At 44.2% G+C, this 20,089-nt stretch overlaps 1 protein-coding gene across 1 annotated transcript in view; it reads right to left on the bottom strand.

Moving 5' to 3' along the window:
- The window catches only part of PSKH1 (protein serine kinase H1), a 30,952-nt gene that overhangs the window by 6,328 nt on the left and 4,535 nt on the right, over nt 1-20,089 (bottom strand). The window contains exon 2 of the mRNA XM_081275001.1: nt 10,855-11,881. Coding sequence (XP_081131127.1) covers nt 10,855-11,811 — 957 coding nt within the window. The 5' untranslated portion in view covers nt 11,812-11,881. The remainder of the gene's footprint in view (nt 1-10,854; nt 11,882-20,089) is intronic.

Raw genomic sequence — 20,089 nt, 5'->3', positions numbered from 1 at the left:
AGAGGCAGGGCAACTAGACACAATGGTACATACCTCCCTTTTGATACTCTATCTCAAAATTTAAAAAAATAATAAATTAAAAAGGGCTGGAATTATAGCTCAGTCACAGAGCTCCCCTGGGCTCAATCCCAGGACGGTAAGTAATATAAACAAACAAACAAACAAACAAATAAATAACCAAGCAAGCAGGACTGTGGGTATAGCTTAGAGGTAGAATGCTTCCCTAGCATGTACAAGGCCTTGGGTTTAATCCCCATACCAAAACAAACAAACAAACAAACAAAAACCCCAAAGTAAAAACACAAAAATGAGAAATGGCATGACAACTTAAAGGTTAAGTAAATCTGAGCTCTAAAACTTGAGATAAATAACAAAATGCAATCTTATACCCCAATCTATTCATGCTCAGAGCTCATGAAGTGAAGGGAGGGACAGGAGGAAGACAGGGTATGACTCAAGAATCAAGCTGGGCATGATAACACATCCTAGTTACTCAGGAGGCTAAGGCAGGAAGATCGCAAGTTAGAGACCAGCCTTCCTTGATAAGTTGCAATGCCCCATCTCAAAATAAGAAATAAAATAAATAAAATAAAAAGGGGTGGGGAATAGTTCAGTGGTAGAGTACCCCTGGGTGGTAGAGTACCCCTGGGTTCAATCCCAGTACTGTGCCAAAAAAAAAAAAAAAAAGTTGAGAAGGATTGCTTCTTTCCTCACTTTGGAGTCAGGAGGGTATCAACAGCTGTGCCAGCAACCTATCAATGTCTTTTAATGATGTCATAGAAGATTCTGGGTCTAGGAGACTGCTAAATGGTGATCTCCACTCAAGGTTTCTGCTGAAGACAAAAGGTTTCCAAGGCCCAACCTGGCTCTTTGGTTTTTTAATTCTTATTTATTCACTCATTCATTTATTCATTCAGTACTGGGGATCAAATTCAGGGAGTGTTTTACCACTAAGCTACATCCCCAGCCCTATTTATCTTGAGACAGGGTTTCATTAAGTTGCTGAGATTGGCCTCGATCTTGAAATGCTCCTGCTTCAGCATCCTAAGTTGCTGGGATTACAAGCTTATGCTACCATGTCCAGAATCATTTTTTTTGTTTTTAAACTTCTTCCCATTCTAATCTCTGAGGCAGTGTGGAACCCTAGTGGCAATCAGCATCTCACCCATATGTGGTCTCTGTCCCTAGAGGTCTGTGTCAGCAGAATCCTGCACACTCAGGACTCAGTTCAGGGTTGGCACCTGATTAACACAGGATAGCAGTATGTGTGAAGAGATAAGTGACTTAGCCTTCTGTTCCAAGCCAGTTATGATACACTGGAGTGGAGCTCAGTTATGGGTACAATACACATACTGAGAAACAGACAAACCGAGACACATCAGGTATGAAAAGGGGTGACCTTGTATGACGGGAGTACTGACAGGAAGGAGAGCCTGGAGAGGCAAGCTGGTGGAGATGGTTGGACCAGGTTACTATTAACCATTTCGTATGATGGAGAGACTTACCTCTCATCTCAGTGGTGGCAGAGGGAACAAGTGTGGGAGGCCATGAGTAAATCTGAAGAGGTCAGAATGTGGGAAATACAGCAACCTGGCAGCTCCTAGAGGAATTCAAGGGCTTGGAAATGACAGAGCCTGTGAGATGGCAGGGCTATCCAGGTGGAGATAAACAATAAGAAGAAGAGGAAGGGGCCATCTGGCACACAAGTATGATGTCCCCTTGAGGGCTGGGAGTGAAAAGCAGCCGTGATCAAAAGTGGCTCGGACTTGGGCTGTTGAGCTGCTAGAGATGGTCAGAGCAAGGCCTTTCTGTAGGAAGGGCTAAATGTGGCAGCATGGGAGGATGGTGTCTGGTTCTGCCACCACAGGGAAGGTCCTGCTCTCTTGGGGAGTGTGTCTCCAAGGCAGCAGAGACAGAAGAATGCCTAGAGGATAAGACTCCAGCTAACTCCTGTCACCTAGAGAGCACCAGTATATGCTACATCCTTTACATCTCATTTTGTCTTCAACATCTCAGTGTTAAAGAGTCATTTTAAGCCAAATGGGATGGCATACACCTGTAAACTCAGCTACACAGAAGGCTGAGACTGGATAACTGTAAGTTTGAGGCCACTCTGGGCAACTTAGCAAGACCATCTCAAAATGAAAAAATAAAAACAAAAAAAGTTTGCCTGTATATACACTTTGTAACAACCAAAGGTATGAAAAATTGTGCTCTATATGTGTAATAAGAATTGTAATGCATTCCAGTATCATATATAAATTTTTAAAAAAAGAGCTTGCCTGAGTTCAATTCCTAATACTGTTAAAAAAAAAGGAAGAAGAAGAAGAAGAAGAAGAAGAAGAAGAAGAAGAAGAAGAAGAAGAAGAAGAAAAGAAAGAAAGAAAGAAAGAAAGAAAAAGAAGAAGAAGAAAGAAGAAGAAAAAGAAAGAAGAAGAAGAAAGAAGAAGAAAGAAGAAGAAGAAGAAGAAAGAAGAAGAAGAAGAAAGAAGAAGAAGAAGAAAGAAGAAGAAGAAAGAAGAAAGAAGAAAGAAGAAGAAGAAGAAGAAGGGCTAGGGTTGTAGCTCAGTGGTAGAGCGCTTGCCTCCCATGTGTGATGCACTGGATTTGATCCTCAGCACCACATCAAAATAAATATATTTTTTTAAAAAAAGCAATTTTAAGAAGTGGAAGCTAGATGTGGTGGCCTATGCTTATAATCTCAGATGTCAGGAGGCTGAGGCAGGAGGACTGCAAGTTCAAGGGTAGCCCTGGCAACTTAGCAAGACCCTGTCTTAAAAAAATAAAAAGAGCTGGGGGCTGGGTTTGGGGTTGTAGCTCAATGGTGGAGCACTTGCCTAGCATGTGTGAGGCACTGGGTTCGATTCTCAGCATCACATATAAATAAATAAAGGTATGCTGACAACTAAAAAATATTTTTTAAAAAGTGAGAATTTAGTTCAGTGGTAAAGTGCACCTGGATTCAATCCCCAATATTAAAAAAAAAAAGAAAGAAAGAAAAAAAGAAAAGGAGGAGGAGAAGGAGGGGGAGGAGGGAATCTAGCTATTTGGGAGTCTAAGACAGGAAGATCACTTGAGCCCAGGAGTTGGGGGCAATATATCCTGTCTCTTAAAAAGAAATAAAAAGTAGGGAAGAGTAAGGTAAACAGAGGGGTCAGGAAAGAGCTGAGATGGGAAAAGTAAATATCAGCTCTGGCCTCAGGCACTCATCCTACTGCAGGGCAGGACAATCAGAACTAATGGTGGAAACCCAATTTACTGTCCCTCAAGTACCCTTCAACTCTAAGGGAATGGATAGCCAGGCGGCAGCCCAGAGATCCCACCCTGGAAGGCCACCTCCCATCATCCCTTTATCCCCCAGATAGTGGCAGAGTGGGCTTCCTCTCCCACCAACCTTGTCACCTGCTCAGCAACACTCACTCTCCTGAACAAAACTCTGTAAAAGTTGTACCCAAACCCACCTATTCCTGGTGTAGTCACCTGGGCTCACCCACAGCTCAGAGCCTGCCCAAGCAGAGGAGGGTGTCAATTCAGGCTGCTAAAAGCAACAGACAGCAGAGCTGCTGATGGCATCACTCTGCCATCAAACCTCCAAGAGCCTCTTCATGCATCCTGCCTCTAGAAATAGAACGCTTGACAAAAGCAATGACATCAGGCCAAGGATGTCACATTTCATGTCAAGTGAAGTACAGCAGCTTTGTGTGAGAGGACCCTAACAGTCTTCCAGTATGAGTCTACAAGTGGTGACTCATCTTCTGTGTTACTCCTTTGGAAACAGCTCCTCCAAGCTTCTGGGGCCTCCTGCAACAGGAAGCTCACCTCTCAAGGTGGCTCTGTATGTCTTCACACTGCTCTCAACCCTACACATGTCTTCCTCACATTTAGTAATATGTGTCTTTATCACATCCAATATGCCCTCTCCACTCTAGCACCTTTGGGCATTGGATGAAAACTCAGATTTCTGCTCTCAAAGTGATCTCTTTCTGCATTCCCGACTCTCTAAGAGTCTCGAATTTACACTAATAAGTGAAGAGCACACAGAGTCCTAAGGCCTTCAAATCCTTCCGCCTGTGGGCACAGGCATCTCTGGCCAGCATTCCCCTAAGCACAATGCCATTGGAATCTCTAATATGTCCAAGAGACCAGTCCCCAGAAGAAAGTACTCCCTACTGATGAGCAACCCCATCTGCCTACCAGCAATCACATTTGGGACCTTTTCTAGGGCATCATCAACAACTGGTGGTTTTCCTTAAGAGAAGGCAAAACAAAGAACCCTCCCCTCCCACATATATAACCAGTTATCACTTATAAATGTTCCAGTTTAACCCAGCAAATACTCAAACAGGTACCTGTCATGTGCTGACCCTGAACAGTGGAGAGCATATGTTACTGATACACATACTATTCCTCAAGGGCCTCATAGGAAGGAGAGGTATGTCCACAGACCAGAGAAAGCACTGAAGCCAAGACCCTAGCACATACTAAGGCAGATGTCTCAGGCTACAGTGGGGCAAAGGTCAAGAACACTGAAGCCAAGCTGACTAGAATTCAAATCCTGCCATCCTCTAGCTTTAAGACCACCAGCAAGGTACTTAACCTTACCAGCCTCAGTTTTCTCAGTTGTAAAATGGGGGAATCATAGCATCTGGAGAGACTGTTGTGAAGATTAGAAATGTTGGTTGCAGCACATCCAGTCCCATGGCTGGTGCTCAGCAAGCACAACACAAACAGCAGTGGTCAGCATTATTCCTAAAGGAAGCAAACTTTGAATTGGATCTTTTAGAGCTAATCAAATTTCTAAGGATGACACTGGGAGCAGATAGAACAATGTGATCAAAAACTCACTGTGAGTTGTGAATGCAGCAAATATGTTGGGCCTATGATGTGTGCAAGTGGGGTACAACTTGGACCTCAGCTTTGGGCTGGAGTATCTGAAATGTCAGGATCATAGGGCCTCACCACCATTGTGCCCTACCAGGTATGTCAAGGTGAGACCCTTATAGATGGCATGCTGTTGCCCCATACTCCTTCTTCTTTCTTTCTTTCTTTTTGGTACTAGGGATTGCACCCAGGAACATTACTGAGCTAGATCCTCAGCTCTTCTTAATTTTTTATTTTGAGACTGGGTCTTACTAAGTTCCTGAAGCTGGCTTCAAACTTGCAATCCTCCTGCCTCAGCTTCCCAAGTTGCTGGGATTACAGGTGTGCACTACCATGTCCAGCTACTCTTTCTTTTCTTAACCATGTGGAGTCCACTCCATGGAATCCCTGATCTGCCTCAAAATGCCCAGGAGCCAGGCTGGGATCATCCCAACAGCCGCCAGTGAGGCATCCTGCTTGTCTTCCACACTTTCTTCTGTGTTTCTCCTTCATTGTCAAGAACCAGGACTCCTCCCAGCATTATAGGGCTCCCACTAGAAGCACCAGGCTTGCCCCCCAGCTTTTTTCCACTTCTGTTCCAATACCCCCAAACAATCTCTGCTTACTCTGAAGCTCAGTCAGCAATGTCCCCTTGTCTGAGCCTACCTCCTGCAGGAAGTCTTCTATTCAAGTCCATGAGCCTGACAGAAGCTGTACAGTCAGAGCATGCAAGGAATAAGCATATCAGACAGGGGTTAATGTACAGAAGAAACCAACATAAAGGGGCAGGAGACAGGAAAAGTGTCCTACAAAGGTACCAAGTTCTATAGAACCTATTCCTTAGTGGGGAAATACAACCTTCTACACCTTGCTGAGCTCAGAGTGGGAAGTCCTTTGCTTGCAACCTCCCCTCAACAACCAGACAGGTTTCTCTGGCAGGGCCCTACTCACTTAGATGGACTTCATGAGGGCAAATGCCTACCACATAGTATAAGACAGATGACTGGAGTGAGGGAATAGGGCCCAGTCACTTGACCTGAGTCTCACAGTCCAAGTTCCAGACTATCCAGGTCCAGTGGCTCTATGCCAAGACTGTACTGGCATGTGCCTGCCAATGAGGCTTGTCCTGTGGCTGTTTCCCATTCCAGTTCTCTCTCCCCAGACAACCTCTAACTCCATGGGGAACGGGTCTTCATGCCTCTTGCATTTTTCCCAGGTGTGTGACCAGTAGGACAAAAAGACAGATTGATTTCCAGTGCTGAGAACCTGATTTACTGATGAGGCCACCTCCCCCTGGAAACACCCACAGAAATCTCTCCAAAGCCAGAGCTCTTCACAGAGGGTGGTAGAATCTGTTCATGGGGTCAGCCAAGCTCCAGGTGGCAGACAAATGCTACCAGGACCAGCCTGGCACCATGCAGAGTTCCAAGAGATTAGAGCTTCTAGAATACAACCAGCCTCTCAACCTTTAGGCACTCAAGGATATTAAAATTTCAGTTTCAGGGCTGGGGATGTGGCTCAAGCGGTAGCGCGCTCGCCTGGCATGCGTGCGGCCCGGGTTCGATCCTCAGCACCACATACCAACAAAGATGTTGTGTCCACCGAGAACTAAAAAATAAATATTAAAAATTCTCTCTCTCTCTCTCTCTCTCTCTCTCTCTCTCTCTCTCTCTCTCTCTCCTCTCTCACTCTCTCTTTAAATAAATAAATAAATAAATAAATAAAATAAAATAAAATTTCAGTTTCAACTACAACCTCAGGTGGTTCTCCAGGGCCTCCTACCCAGACAGCTGAACTTTCTGAGTTCCCCTACAGTATCTTCTGTCTGACTCCAAATGAACCTGCTTCTTAGGCCATTGCCCACAAGTCTGTTTCCTCTTGTCTCCCTCCTGTACTTTTGTGCATCCTCCAAAGTTCATGTTCCACTTGCTCCACAGTTGTTCCTGACCACCCAGTCCCTGTTCTTTCTCTGTGGTACTGGGTATTAAACTCAGGGGCATTCTACCACTAAGCCACATTTCCAGCACTTTTTATTATTATTATTTTTTTATTTTTATTTTGAGACAGGGTCTGGCTAAATTGCTGAGGGCCTCACTAAATTGCTGAGACTGGCCTTGAACTTTTAATCCTCCCACCTCAGCCTCCTGAGTAGCTGGGATTGTAGACATGTGCCACTATGCCTGGCAACCCAGCCCATTCTATGGCATCTGCCCAAACACTTGCTTCTCAAAGCATGGTCTATAAGCCAGCAGCACCAACACCAGCAGGGTGCTTGACAGAAGTAGAGACTCTCAGGCCTCACCCAGACTTACTGAATCAGAACCTACATTTTTAACAAGAATTAAGGGGATTTGCATGGACAATGAAGTGTTTGAAGGGTTCTTTCCCCAGTACCTCCTCCTACCCCCACAAAACAAAATCAAAAAAAGTGTGAGAAGCTCTGGCCTCTACCTCTCCTCAGCTGAGCCCTGGTTTCTTTTCACTTTTATACATGGAGATGAGGATAGATATGACTGTAATCATCCCTTCCAGTCACTCACTTCACAGCCAAATGTCTTCCTCAGAAGCAGAGGCAGAACCAACTTCAAGTACCTGCTGGTGATACCTTGCCAAACTTCTACAGTTCTGTCCCAGAAAACTGGGAGAGACTCTGACCATCGGTATATACCTGCAGGATTGGGCCACCCTGATGACCAATCCTATTTAAGGACCAAGTAAACATTAGGATATTAGCACTACTGAGGGGAGACAACTGTGCGCATTAAGGCATAATCCCCAAATTGTGCCCCTGATACCACCTGAGCTTCTTCCCAGTCCCCTCCGTAAATACCCCAAGCCAATACCTGCCCTGAAGAACCAAAGTTTGAACTGGGCTTGGAACCAAATCTAATTATACTGGAATGGTTCCCAAGTGAGACAGTACACTGTGAGGCACTCATGGCTTTTTTGTTTGTTTGTTTAGTACCAGGCAGGGATTGAACCCAGGGGTGCTTAACCACTGAGCCACATCCCCTGCCCTTTTTATTTTAAAACAGGGACTCACTAAGTTGCTGAGAGTTTCACCAAGTTGCCAAGGCTGGCTTTGAACTTGCAATTCTGCCTCAGCCTCCCAAGCTACTGGGATTACAGGCATGTGCCAATATGCTCAGTCACTCCTGGATTTTAACTGAGTAGTAGGCTACAATTCTCCAGCACCCTAAGCTCTTGCTCATTACCAGTATGGTCTCATTTACTGCCCAGCACAGTAGGTATATGAAGTGAAATTTTCTGCAAAACATGCCCATCTACTTAACATCTGAGAATGACAGTGGGCCAGACCTGACCACACTGTGGAAAGCACCAAGTGATCTACTCCTTCACTCCAGAGCCTATAGATCACAGTTGTAGTGTAAACAGTTACCACTGGCCTTACTGCCTCTACCCCTCTTCTAGAACTATGTCTGCACTATAGCTGGCATGAAGAGGAAGGCTTTCCTTTCTAACTTGTACCACCTGTGAGACCTGTAACCTGGAGATCCACCTAACCCTGAAGGGAACTAAGTCCATAACCACATCTAGAAGCTGACAGGAAAGTGATGATGAATCTCATATACTTAAGTTGGTAACATGGGGCTATTGGGTGATTCCTGCAGGAAACACTGATCTAGGCTAGCTCTTGGAAGCAAGAAAGAGGTCCTGACCCAAACCCTTTTGAGGAAAGCTGGACTGCACAAGGAAGCTTCTCCCAAAGCTACTTCCCATCCATACAGGTTACATAAAAGACACAGACAGCATCTTGGCAGGCCCAGGCCTGAAGGGAACACTCAGTGGGGAATAGCCATGGCAGTATCCTTAGTGTCCAGTTGATGCACAAAACTCAGCTCACCAAAGCCATCATAATTCTTTTCTTTATGGGTTCCCTAAGTACACCATTATCTAAAAGGTGCTTACAGTTCCCTGCAGTCAGCTTTGTCATCTACCCAGTTAGCATCTTTCTAAGGATTCGCCAGCTCTTTCTCCATACCTTTCTTTGGCAACCAGCAGTGCTGAAACCTGATATTTTTGCAGATATGAGAAATATCAATGGATCCAAAAACACAAACTGATGGCCTGCTGGTTGAATATGGGCCACAGGTTAATGTTTGCTGGCATACAGATACTATTTAATATGTGACCTGGATTTGCAAAAATCTTTTTTTTTAAATCTTTATTTATTTGTTTTATATGGTGCTGCGGATCGAATCCAGTGCCTCACACATGCGAGGCAAGCGCCCTACCACTGAGCTACAACCTCAGTCTTTTTTTTTTTTTTGTACTGGGGATTGAACTTGGAGCACTGGACCACTAAGCCACATCCCCACACATCCCCAGTCCTATTTTGTATTTTATTTAGAGACAGGGTCTCACTGAGTTGCTTAGCACCTCGCTTTCACTGAGGCTGGCTTTGAACTCACGATCTTCCTGTCTTAGCCTCCCAAGCCACTTGGATTACAGGCTTGCCACCTCACCTGGCTGGATTCCAAAATCTTAAACTCAGACTATCTAGTTTATCTTTCAAGAATAAGAAGATTTGGATACATGGGACCCTCTTTATTTCCTGACAAAACTGCAAAGAGAAGCAAATGTTCCCTAAGATGGGACATGTTCTTTCTAACTTGCCTGGAGCCTCATGGAGCTCATGACCATCAGTTTATATCTGCAGGATTGGGCCACTCTGATGGGTACTTCTGATTCCACATGCAGATGCCATGCACTGTCACAGCTTCCCACTGCCAGGGGCTGAATCTCTCTGCTTCTCTGAATGCCAGCACTAGTTGGCATTCAGGACAATCCAGAAGCACCAGAGATTTAATGCTCCCAAGAAATGCTCAACCAATAATGTACAAAATCAGTGCATTTAAAAACAAAAAACAGGGCTGGGGTTGTGGCTCAGCGGTAGAGCGCTCATCTAGCACATGAAAGGCGCTGGGTTCGATCCTCAGCACCACATAAAAATAAATAAATAAATAAAGGTATTGTGTCCAACTACAACTAAAAAAAAAAATATATATATATATATATATATATATATATATATATATATATATATATATATATATAAACTTAGTACCCTTTAGCAGTTTGTTTTGTTTTGGTGGTACTGGAGATTGAACTCAGGGGTGCTGTACCACTGAGCTACATCCCCAGCCCTTTTGAAATTTATTTTTTTAATTTTTTATTTATTTGTTTTAGTTGTAGTTAGGCACAATATCTTCATTTATTTATTTTTATGTGGTGCTGCGGATCAAACCCAGGGCCTCACCCATGCTAGGCGAGCGCTCTACCACTGAGCCACAGCCCCTTAAATTTATTTTTTAAAATTAATTTATTCATTTACTTTTGTGGTATCAGGATTGAACTCAGGGGTGCTTTACCAATAAACTACATCCCCAGTCCTTTTCTTTTTTTTTTAAATATTTTTATTAGTTATAGATGGACACAATGCCTTTATTTTATTTGCTTATTTATTTTTTTAATGTGGTGCTGAGAATTGAACCTAGTGCCTCACACATGCTAGGCAAGTGCTCTACCACTGAGCCACAACCCTAACCCCCAGTCCTTTTCTTTTAAAAACAAGGTCTCGCTAAGTTGTCCAGGCTGTCCTGGAACTTTTGATTCTCCTGTCTCAGCTTCCTCAATCACTGGGACTACTGCACCTGGCTCAGCAGTACAATTATAAAGCATGTTTACATGATATTTACAAAGTCCCTAATGGGACTGAGTTTCAGCAGCCCATTTCTTACTGTACTGAATCTTACTGTACTGAATCACCTCCCACATAAATTATCTGCTCCCAAGTCCTTGCCTCTGGGCTCACTTTTGGGGAACCCAAACTAAGACATTCTGCTAATCTCACCTTGTTATTTTTACATTACTTGCATGTGTCTCCTGAACATGGGTCTTTAGACTGAGAAGGTTATATCCCCCATCAAGGACCTCCTCAACATCCCTCGGACAGGGGCAAGACAGACTCACCTCCCCCAAATAACTGTACTTGCCCCTGAGGATCTGCCGGTATAGCCGGGTGCGGTTGTCATCCTCAAAGGGCATGGTACCACTGAGCAGGATGTAGGCAATGACACCCAGTGCCCACATGTCCACAGAGTTGGTGTATGGCTTGCGGACGAGGACCTCAGGAGCAATGTACTCAGGCGTGCCACAGGTGGTCTTCATCAGGCAGTCATCGCCCTTCTTGCGGGCACTGGCCAGGCCAAAGTCAGTGATGATGATCTTGGAATCAGTGCCTGGATGGTAGTAGAGCAAATTCTCAGGCTTGAGGTCTCGGTGTGTGATGCCCAGGGCATGCAGGTATCGAACACCATCCAGCACCATCTGCAGCACCCTCGTAGCATCCCGCTCAGTGAAGGAACCCTTGGCAATGATGCGGTCGAACAGCTCACCACCAGTGGCCAGCTCCATTACCATGTACACTCGCTCTTGCGTCTCAAACACCTCCACCAGCTGAATGATGTTGGCATGGCGCACCCGGCGCAGCACACGCAGCTCTGATTCACACACCTCCCGCCCTTCTCGATACTTGGTCTCTATCATCTTGATGGCATATGGTTGCCGGGTTGCCCTGTGCTCCACACGTACCACTCGGCTAAAGCTGCCTCGGCCAATGAGGGCTTTGATGTCGTACTTAGCTGTAACACGTGGGTCAAACTTGGCCCTGTACTTTGCCACCCTGGCCCTGCGTGGTGGTTCTGAGGGAGGCTCTGTGTGGCCAGTAGTGGGGGCACCAGAACAGGAGTTTGCATACTGATTAGCAGCCGGGAACCCAGCTTTGAGAGGGCCAACACTGTCCACCTCTGTGATGAAATGCTTGTATACATCACTCTTAGTGCCACTGAAGGGCTCCACCTTCTTGACCAGATCCAGCTGGACATCCTTGGGCGGCTCAGGAAGAACCTTGCTTGTCCCACAGCCCATCACGGACACGGGGGCATCCTCTCCAGCGAGGCTGGCAGGACCTGCTCTGCAGGCAGTGCCCCGTCTACACCTACGCAGACAGAAGAGAGGGCAAATTAGCATTACCAGAGACATCTCTGAAAGGATGCTGCCATCTTCCCGCCCTCAACCCTTGATACATGTAGTCTGATTAAGACTGAAAAAAACCTAAGCCAGGCACAGTAGTGCATACCTATAAACCCAGCAACTCCAGGGTCTGAGGCAGAGGTATTGCATGTTCAAGGCTAGCCACAGCAACTCAGCAAGACCCTGTCTCAAAATTTAAAAAAGAGGATGGAGATGTGCATTGGGGTTGTGGCTCAGTGGTAGGACACTTGCCTAGCACATGTGAGGCACTGGGTTTGATCCTCAGCACCATATTAAATAAATAAATAAATAAATAAATAAATAAATTACAGGTGTTATATCTGTCCACAACTAAAAAAATTTTTAGAAAAACAAAACTTTTTTTTTTTTAAAGGGATGGACATGTGACTTAGTGGTAAAGCATCTCTGGGTTAAATATAGAAAAGAAAATCTGACTCTAATATGTTTCCCTGGAAGGGAAGATGGTTTTGGCCCCTGAACACTTAGAGTAGAAGGCTCAGTGTAGAGTTTAGATGAAAGACTGGGTCTTAGCTCCATAGCCTTGACCTAGTCTCCTTGGGTCTCAGTCTTATGCTATTCTTTTTTTTTTTAAGAGAATTTTTTTAATAGTTTTTTTTTTTTTTTTAGTTATCGGCGGACACAACATTTTTGTCTGTATGTGGTGCTGAGGATCGAACCCGGGCCGCACGCATGCCAGGCAAGCGCGCTACCGCTTGAGCCACATCCCCAGCCCTTATGCTATTCTTTAAGCCTCAGAATGGGTAGGAGTATGCAATAGGATCAGCTGTCACAGCCCCACCCTCCTCTCTACTCTGCCTGGGTCCTTTCTTGTTGAAGTCCCATTTCTTAAATGTTAAAATCACTCCTCTTATTATTCTAACTCATCTTTTCTGAAACAGGGGTTTTCAGCTACCAGGGCTCAGAAAGCTCTTTCTCCAAGGCCTCCCTCCTGGACAGTGTTTCCAGCCCTCAAGGCCTCCTGCAAGGGTTGATTTTCCCCCACAACAAACCACAAACCACTTCCCTAGGCCTCTGCCCTAGCCTCACTCTTTCCTGGATGATTTCCATAGTTTTGCTAATGTACAAACTTCTCTCAGGCAGTTGAATACTCTGTCTTAGGGTCTCTCACTTCCCCAGCTTACTACATGGCTGAAATCCACATGAGGCCCAAAGCTGACTAGAACCCATCCCAGCAAACTTAGGACCACAAACCTCAGCACAGTACCACCAGGTAGTTGCAAAACTAGTCTGGCTATACACACATAAATCCAGCAACTTGTGAGGCTGAGGCAGTAGGATCACAAGTTTGAGGCTAGCCTTGCTAACTTAGCAGGAACTTGTCTCAAAAAATAAAAATGGGGGGCTGAGGTTGTGTGGCTCAGTGGCAGAGCTCTTGCCTAGCATGTGTGAGGCATTAGATTCGATCCTCAGCACCATATATAAATAAATATAAATAAAGGTACAACAACAACTAGAAAATATTTTTTTAAATAAAATTAAAATTAAAAAATAAATTAATTAATTAAAAGGGCTGGAGATGTAGCTCAGTGGTAAAACATCCCTGAGTTTAGTCTCCAGTGCCACCAAAAAAACACACAGGGACAGGGAGGGCCTTGAGCTCAGAAAGAACATCAGCACATTGATCCAGATGTGATTTCAGCTGTAGATCAGGATACCATGTTTCCTTGATACCTTGTAAAAATAATGAAGTTACTGCTTTCCAGAAGTCTCCACCTTTCTACCTAGACTGCCCTTCTCTAGGTCTATCTGAGGGCCCCATGGTTTGAAAAGAACTAAGAGTTTCCTAATTATGGCTATACAGAATTGGGAGTGAAATGGTCAACTCATATCAAACATTTACTGAACATCTATAAAATGTTAGGAATACAGAAATGAATAAACAAAGATCCAACGTAGGCTATATTTTAACACTCACCAAAAAAAAAAAAAAGTCAAGTAAGACATGGTCATCAAACTCATCGTCTAAGTAAAGAAAAAACATAAAAACAGATAATTTCAATAAAGCATGGTATTAAGCTTGAGAAACAACAGTAGACACATAGAGAGCAAGACAGGGATTAGGGAAGCCTTTAGAAGGAGGTGACCCCACCCCCACTCTGAATTTTGAATCAAAATGAGTCAAGTAAGCACAGGTGGGAATGGTGACTTAGGCAGAGAATAACACATTCTAAGGCCCAGAATCCCAGAATAAGCCTGGTAATGGGCAGTTTAGTGGGACAAAGGTTGGGGGCTGAAGATTTTGGAAGAGGAACCAAATTATGAAAGGCATCACGAGTTCTATTGAAGACTGGGCTTGAGGACTGGGCTTTCCTGAGAAGTAATGGAGAAGAAGTAATAGTAACAGAACAGAGAAGTGATCTGATCTGTGTTTAGAAAGAAGTATGAGAGGGGCTGGAGTTGTGGCTCAAGCGGTAGTGCGCTCGCCTGGCATGCGTGCGGCCCGGGTTCGATCCTCAGCACCACATACCAACAAAGATGCTGTGTCCGCCGAGAACTAAAAATAAATATTAAAAATTCTCTCTCTCTCTCTCTCTCTCTCTCTCTCTCTCTCCCCTCTCTTTAAAAAAAAATTAAAAAAAAAAAAAAAGAAAGAAGTATGAGTTAAACTAGAGGAGGGTCAAAGTAGACTAAAATGGTCAGTGACAATGTGTCCTGAGTTGCCATGTGAATCCATGTGAGACCTCCAAGGCATTCTGGTAAGAGCTGTCTGTTTCTACCCCCTTTCTACACTCTGTGCCTGAAAGGGGTAAAATTGGGAGATGTCAGTAGCACCAATGACAGGCTGGAGGTGATCTAAGGGGTAAGAGGAAAGATTAAGGGCAGCACTCCAGTTCTTTGCTTGGTGCCTGGGCAAAGGCTCAGGAGTGCAGCAGAAGGCACAGTTTAGGAAGCAATGGGAAGAGTTCAGTCTTGGCTGTGCTGCAGTGCATGTGAAACGTCCATGTGACACTTACTGTAGGTTACTGGATGTAGAATCTGATGCCTAAAGAGAGCTGGTCAGAGACTCTGTGACTCCCCAAGAGTAGTACTTGGGGCCAAGAAGAAATAGCTACATCTCCTTACCCGCTTGTGAAAATGGCAAATGATTCCACCCAAGGCAGCACAGGAAGCCCCTTGCAGGTTTTACCGTGGCACATTGAGAGATATAGAGAACCCCTAATAGTCATCAGATTACAGTGAATCAAAGGGCCTAAATTCCAGGTGATGAGGCTTGTACTGGCCAATATGGCCAACTCTTTCAGGGAACAAACTCATCACTGAAACATACCCAAAACTTTGATGGCAAATCCATAAAATAAAAAAAAAAAATTTGGAGACCACAGATTAAGGGTCTGGGTCCTACCCTGAGTACTGGAGACTGAACCCAGGGTCTTGCACATGGTAGGCAAGCACTCTACCACTAATTACATTCTCAGCCCTTTATTTTGAGACAGGGTCCCGTTAGGTTGCCCTGACTGGCCTCCAACTTGAGATCCTCCTACCTTAGCCTCTCAAAAAGCTAGATTATAGGCATAATGCACCACACCTGGCTAAGGGTTCAGGTTTTAATCACTGTGTCACTACAATTCAGAATGAAGTTTTATCTTTCCTCACATAAGAGGGAAATAGTCCTCTACCAACACAAGTGCTTCAGGATTTGCTACAGCTCTTACCCTAATGCCTTGGAGGTCACACATGGATTCCCATGGCAATTTAGGAAACAATTTTTAAACAAAGGCATTCAGAAAGGGGTTCCTTTTCAGCTGGGCATGGTGGCACATGCCTGTAATCCCAGCAGCTCAGGAGGCTGAGGAAGGAGGATCACACATTCAAAGCCAGCCTCAGCAATTTAGCAAGGCCCTAAGCAACTCAGTGAGATCCTGTCTCTAAATAAAATATTAAAAAGAGCTCAGGGGGCTGGGGATGTGGCTCAAGCGGTAGCGCGCTCGCCTGGCATGCATGCGGCCCGGGTTCGATCAGGCAGGCGCCTGATCCCTAAGACCACTCTGTAAGCAATATCGACCATTATGGAGAAGGAAGACAGATTGCATAGACGACCTAGCACAGCCACTCAGGTGTCACTTCTTTCTCGTTAGGAAACAGAGTCCTAGATTCACAAATAAATAGCTGTCTGAAGACATACACTGACTCTTTTTTATTTAAATATGCACACTTAGTATGGTCCTGATAAGAAAAACTAAGGTTTATTAAATAAAAGTCCTGACTTCACTTTAAAGGAAGTCTGCACAGGGACTAAAATCAGCAGTAAGAGAGCCACATTTATTCCAATTAGAAATGCTTCAAACGTGGGCTGCTGCTGACACTTCACTGTCCGAACTACAGACTAAAAATAGAAGATAAAGTGCTAGCTCTGAGGGCTGGGGATGTGGCTCAAGCGGTAGCACGCTCGCCTGGCATGCGTGCGGCCTGGGTTCGATCCTCAGCACCACATACCAACAAAGATGTTGTGTCCACCGAGAACTAAAAAATAAATATTAAAAATTCTCTCTCTCACTCTCTCTCCTCTCTCTCTCTCTCTTTAAAAAAAAAAAAAAGTGCTAGCTCTGAGGACTGAGGGACACATGTAATAGCCTCTAGTGGATCATAGCTGCTCTATGCTCCAATCACTATGCTCCAATCACATCTGCTAACTTCTCTTCCCATACAGGTTAAGTGAAAATGCAGACATGGGGATAAGGGTGGTGGCTGGTAAAACTCCTAGAAAAGAGGCAAAGCCTTTTTCCTCCTCCCAGCTGTCTTGTGTATGTGACCAAGGTAGGTGTAGGGGTGGGCAGAATGATTAAAGAAACCTCAAGAAACCTTCTAGGAGGGTTACACTACACCAGTTACAACAAGTCACCAACACCAACCCTAACACATCTTGCAGAAAGTACCTGACTCTGACTCTCTAGAGTCTGCTCTATAACTTCAACTACAGCCTCCCCTCCAGGGGCATTTAACCACTGAGTCACATTCCCTAGCTTTTTTTTTTTTTTTTTCTTTAGTTTTAGTTTTAGGTGGATACTATATCTTTATTTTATTTTTATGTGGTGCTGAGGATCAAACCCAGTGCCTCATGCATGCTAGGCGAGCACTCTACCACTGAGCCACAACTCTAGCCCCTCCCCAGCCCTTTTTTATATTTTATTTAGAGACAGGTTCTCTCCAAGTTGCTTAGGGCTTCACTAAGTTGTTTAGGCTGGATTTGAACTCATGATCCCACTGCCTCAGCCTCAGGAGCTGCTAGGATGACAGTATGCCACCACACGGGGTGAGGGAGAGGCAAAGTACTCCTTGAGGAAGACAAGCACACTGGACAGTGTAGAATGGCAGTGAGTACTCAGCACTACTGTCCTCACTGTCACTGTACAGAAATTACCAGCTAGGAGAAGTGAGACTTGTCCAAAGTCACTCAGACACTGTGGACCCAGTCAGCTGCTTTCACCACACAGAAAAGACTTTACAAGTGTCTGGGGCCCAGCAGAGCCTAGTCTCACTAGATCAAGACCTTAACCACCCACCCCCATCCCCCACCTCTTGAGCTGGTGAGTCAACACACCTCTACTGAGCTTTTTTTTTTTTTTTTTTTTTTCAGAACAACCATTCCAAACTCCACTCCAACAACAATCTGGGCCATGCTGCTCAAGGCTCTACTCCTGACTGCCTTTGATCACTACTGTTATCAGTCCCTCAATGAAGGGGCCACTATTCAGGTTTCCAGAACTCCCTTGGTACTTAGCAAAGTGCTAAGCTCAGAAAAAACATTCCCTACTTTGTCAACAGTGAGTGAAAGATGGTCTGGCTCTTGGATTTCTATTTGGTATGGGGCAAACATTCTAGAACCTCAGAAATTTTCAAGGGGCAATAAGATATCTCACTAGTAGTTAAACTAGAGACATATTATTTGGGTGCCCAAGTAATCAATTCCAACAAATGAAGCCTGTTTAGGTTTTACAGATTACCTGAACACTAAAGTAAGTTTGTCCACATTCTTACAGAAGACTGGGGGCCCAGGACAGATTCTGAAATAATTTCCTGGCCACAGAGACCAGAGGACTATAGGCACCTGACCTCTCCAATAGCAGCTCTCAAGATTTTTCTCAACAGCAAAATTTTACAACCTTTTGCCTACAAAGATCTCTATATTCTGCTTCTGTGTGCCACCACACCCAGCTCACTTACTATATTTATTTATTTTTTAATATTTATTTTTTAGTTTTCGGCAGACACAACATCTTTGTATGTGGTGCTGAGGGTTGAACCAGGGCCGCACGCATGCCAGGCTAGCGCTACCGCTTGAGCCACATCCCCAGCCCACTTACTATACTTTAAAAGGTATTCTGCACTAGGTGCGGTGGCACATTCCTGTAATTCCAGCAACTTGGGAGGACTGCAAATTCAAAGCCAGCCAGGGCAATTTAGCAAGACCATGTCTCAAACAATTAATTTTTTAATTGTTTGGCTCAGTGGTGGGGTACCCATGAGTTCAATCCCCAGTACGGAAAAAAAAAAGTTATAAGTATTACAGAAATGTGTATACTAATATAAGAAAAAAGAGGCAAATAAACCAAATTATTATAGTACTTGTGTCTAAAGATATTTGTTCATTATTCACTCCTATAATGTTTCAATTTTTTTTTTAAAAAAAGGAAAAAGAAGGTTTATTGCTATCCTAGCAAAGGAGAAATACAGGAAATTGGTCCCAACGGCTGTGACTATTTAATTTTTAATAATATTATTTCATAATAACAATTGTTATGACTTTTTTTTTTTTTTTGCAGTACTGGAGACTGAATCCAGGGCCTCATGCACATGCACATTAGGCAAGTTCTCTACCACTGACCTACATCTCCAGCCCATTACTCCTTTTGAAAAAAAATTTTTTTTGAGACCTGTCAGTGCCAGGTTGGCATTAAGTTATGGGGCTCAAGTGATCCTTGTGCCTTAGTCTTCCAAGTAGCTAGGACTCCAGGAGAATACCACCTCACCCATGTATGACTCCTTTTTAGAAAACAGTAACTTAGGCCCCCATTTTTCAAGAATTCTAGCTGAACCCACTGCTCTACATAGTAACAGTTGGTAGGCAAATACCTTCAGAGAGATGTTCTGAAGTTTGCTGTGTTCTCCCCATGTTATCATGACCTCCAACTCCATCTAAGACATCTCACTATCAGAAATACAAACCCTGGCTAGGTGTGATGGCACATGACTTAATCCCAGATACCAGGAGGCTGAGGCAAGAGAGTTAAAAATTTGAAGCCTGGGCTGGAGATGTGGCTCAAGCGGTAGCGGGCTCGCCTGGCATGCATGCGGCCCGGGTTCGATCCTCAGCACCACATACAAACAAAAGATGTTGTGTCCGCCGAAAAAACTAAAAAATAAATAAAATTCTCTCTCTCTCTCTCTCTCTCTTTAAAAAAAAAAAAATTTGAAGCCTTGGGGCTGGAGTTGTGGCTCAGTGGTAGAGCGCTCGCCTCACGTGAGAGACCCTGGGTTCAATCCTCATAAAAATAAATTTAAAAAATAAAGATATTGTGTCCATGTATAACTAAAAAAAAAAAAAAGAAAGGAAAAAAAAAGAAATTTGAAGCCAGCCTCAGCAATTTAATGAGGCCCAAAGCAACTTAGTGAGACCCTGACTCAAAAAATAAAAAGGACAAGGGATGTGGCTAAGTGGTTAAGTGCCCTTGGGTTCAATTCCTAGTACCAAAAAAGAAATGCAGACCCTCACAATGTATTTGTAGTTATCCTTTCAAACTCACATTGATCAACTCACAAATATTTATTGAGCTCCTGCTATGGGCCCAGAATTCTGCTCAGGGCTGTAACAGACAAAAAGAAGGAACCATAGTTTCTGCTTCTAAGAAACTTAGAGCCCAGATGGTTCCACACCAAGAGTTCCTTGACCCATTTACTCTTATGATGCCCTCGAAGCCACTTCAAGTCTGAGAGCCTGGAAGGAGACCTTTTGAGATAATTTTCTCCCAGCAAATGAAAACATTATGTTTCTCGATCTTAGCATAATATCAGACACCATGGCAACAGAGGGTTGTACCTAGAATTAGCTCAGTGATGACCTAGCCAACACAAACCAGCTTAATACTCACTGAGATTCCTGAAAAGAAAGTGAGTTCAAATAAATAAGACTCTC

The sequence above is a fragment of the Spermophilus citellus genome, assembly GCF_964194105.1.
Source record: "Spermophilus citellus genome assembly, chromosome: 18".
NCBI lineage: Eukaryota > Metazoa > Chordata > Mammalia > Rodentia > Sciuridae > Spermophilus > Spermophilus citellus.
Note: the sequence above shows the minus strand (reverse complement) of the source record. Positions and strands in the feature narration are given on the sequence as shown.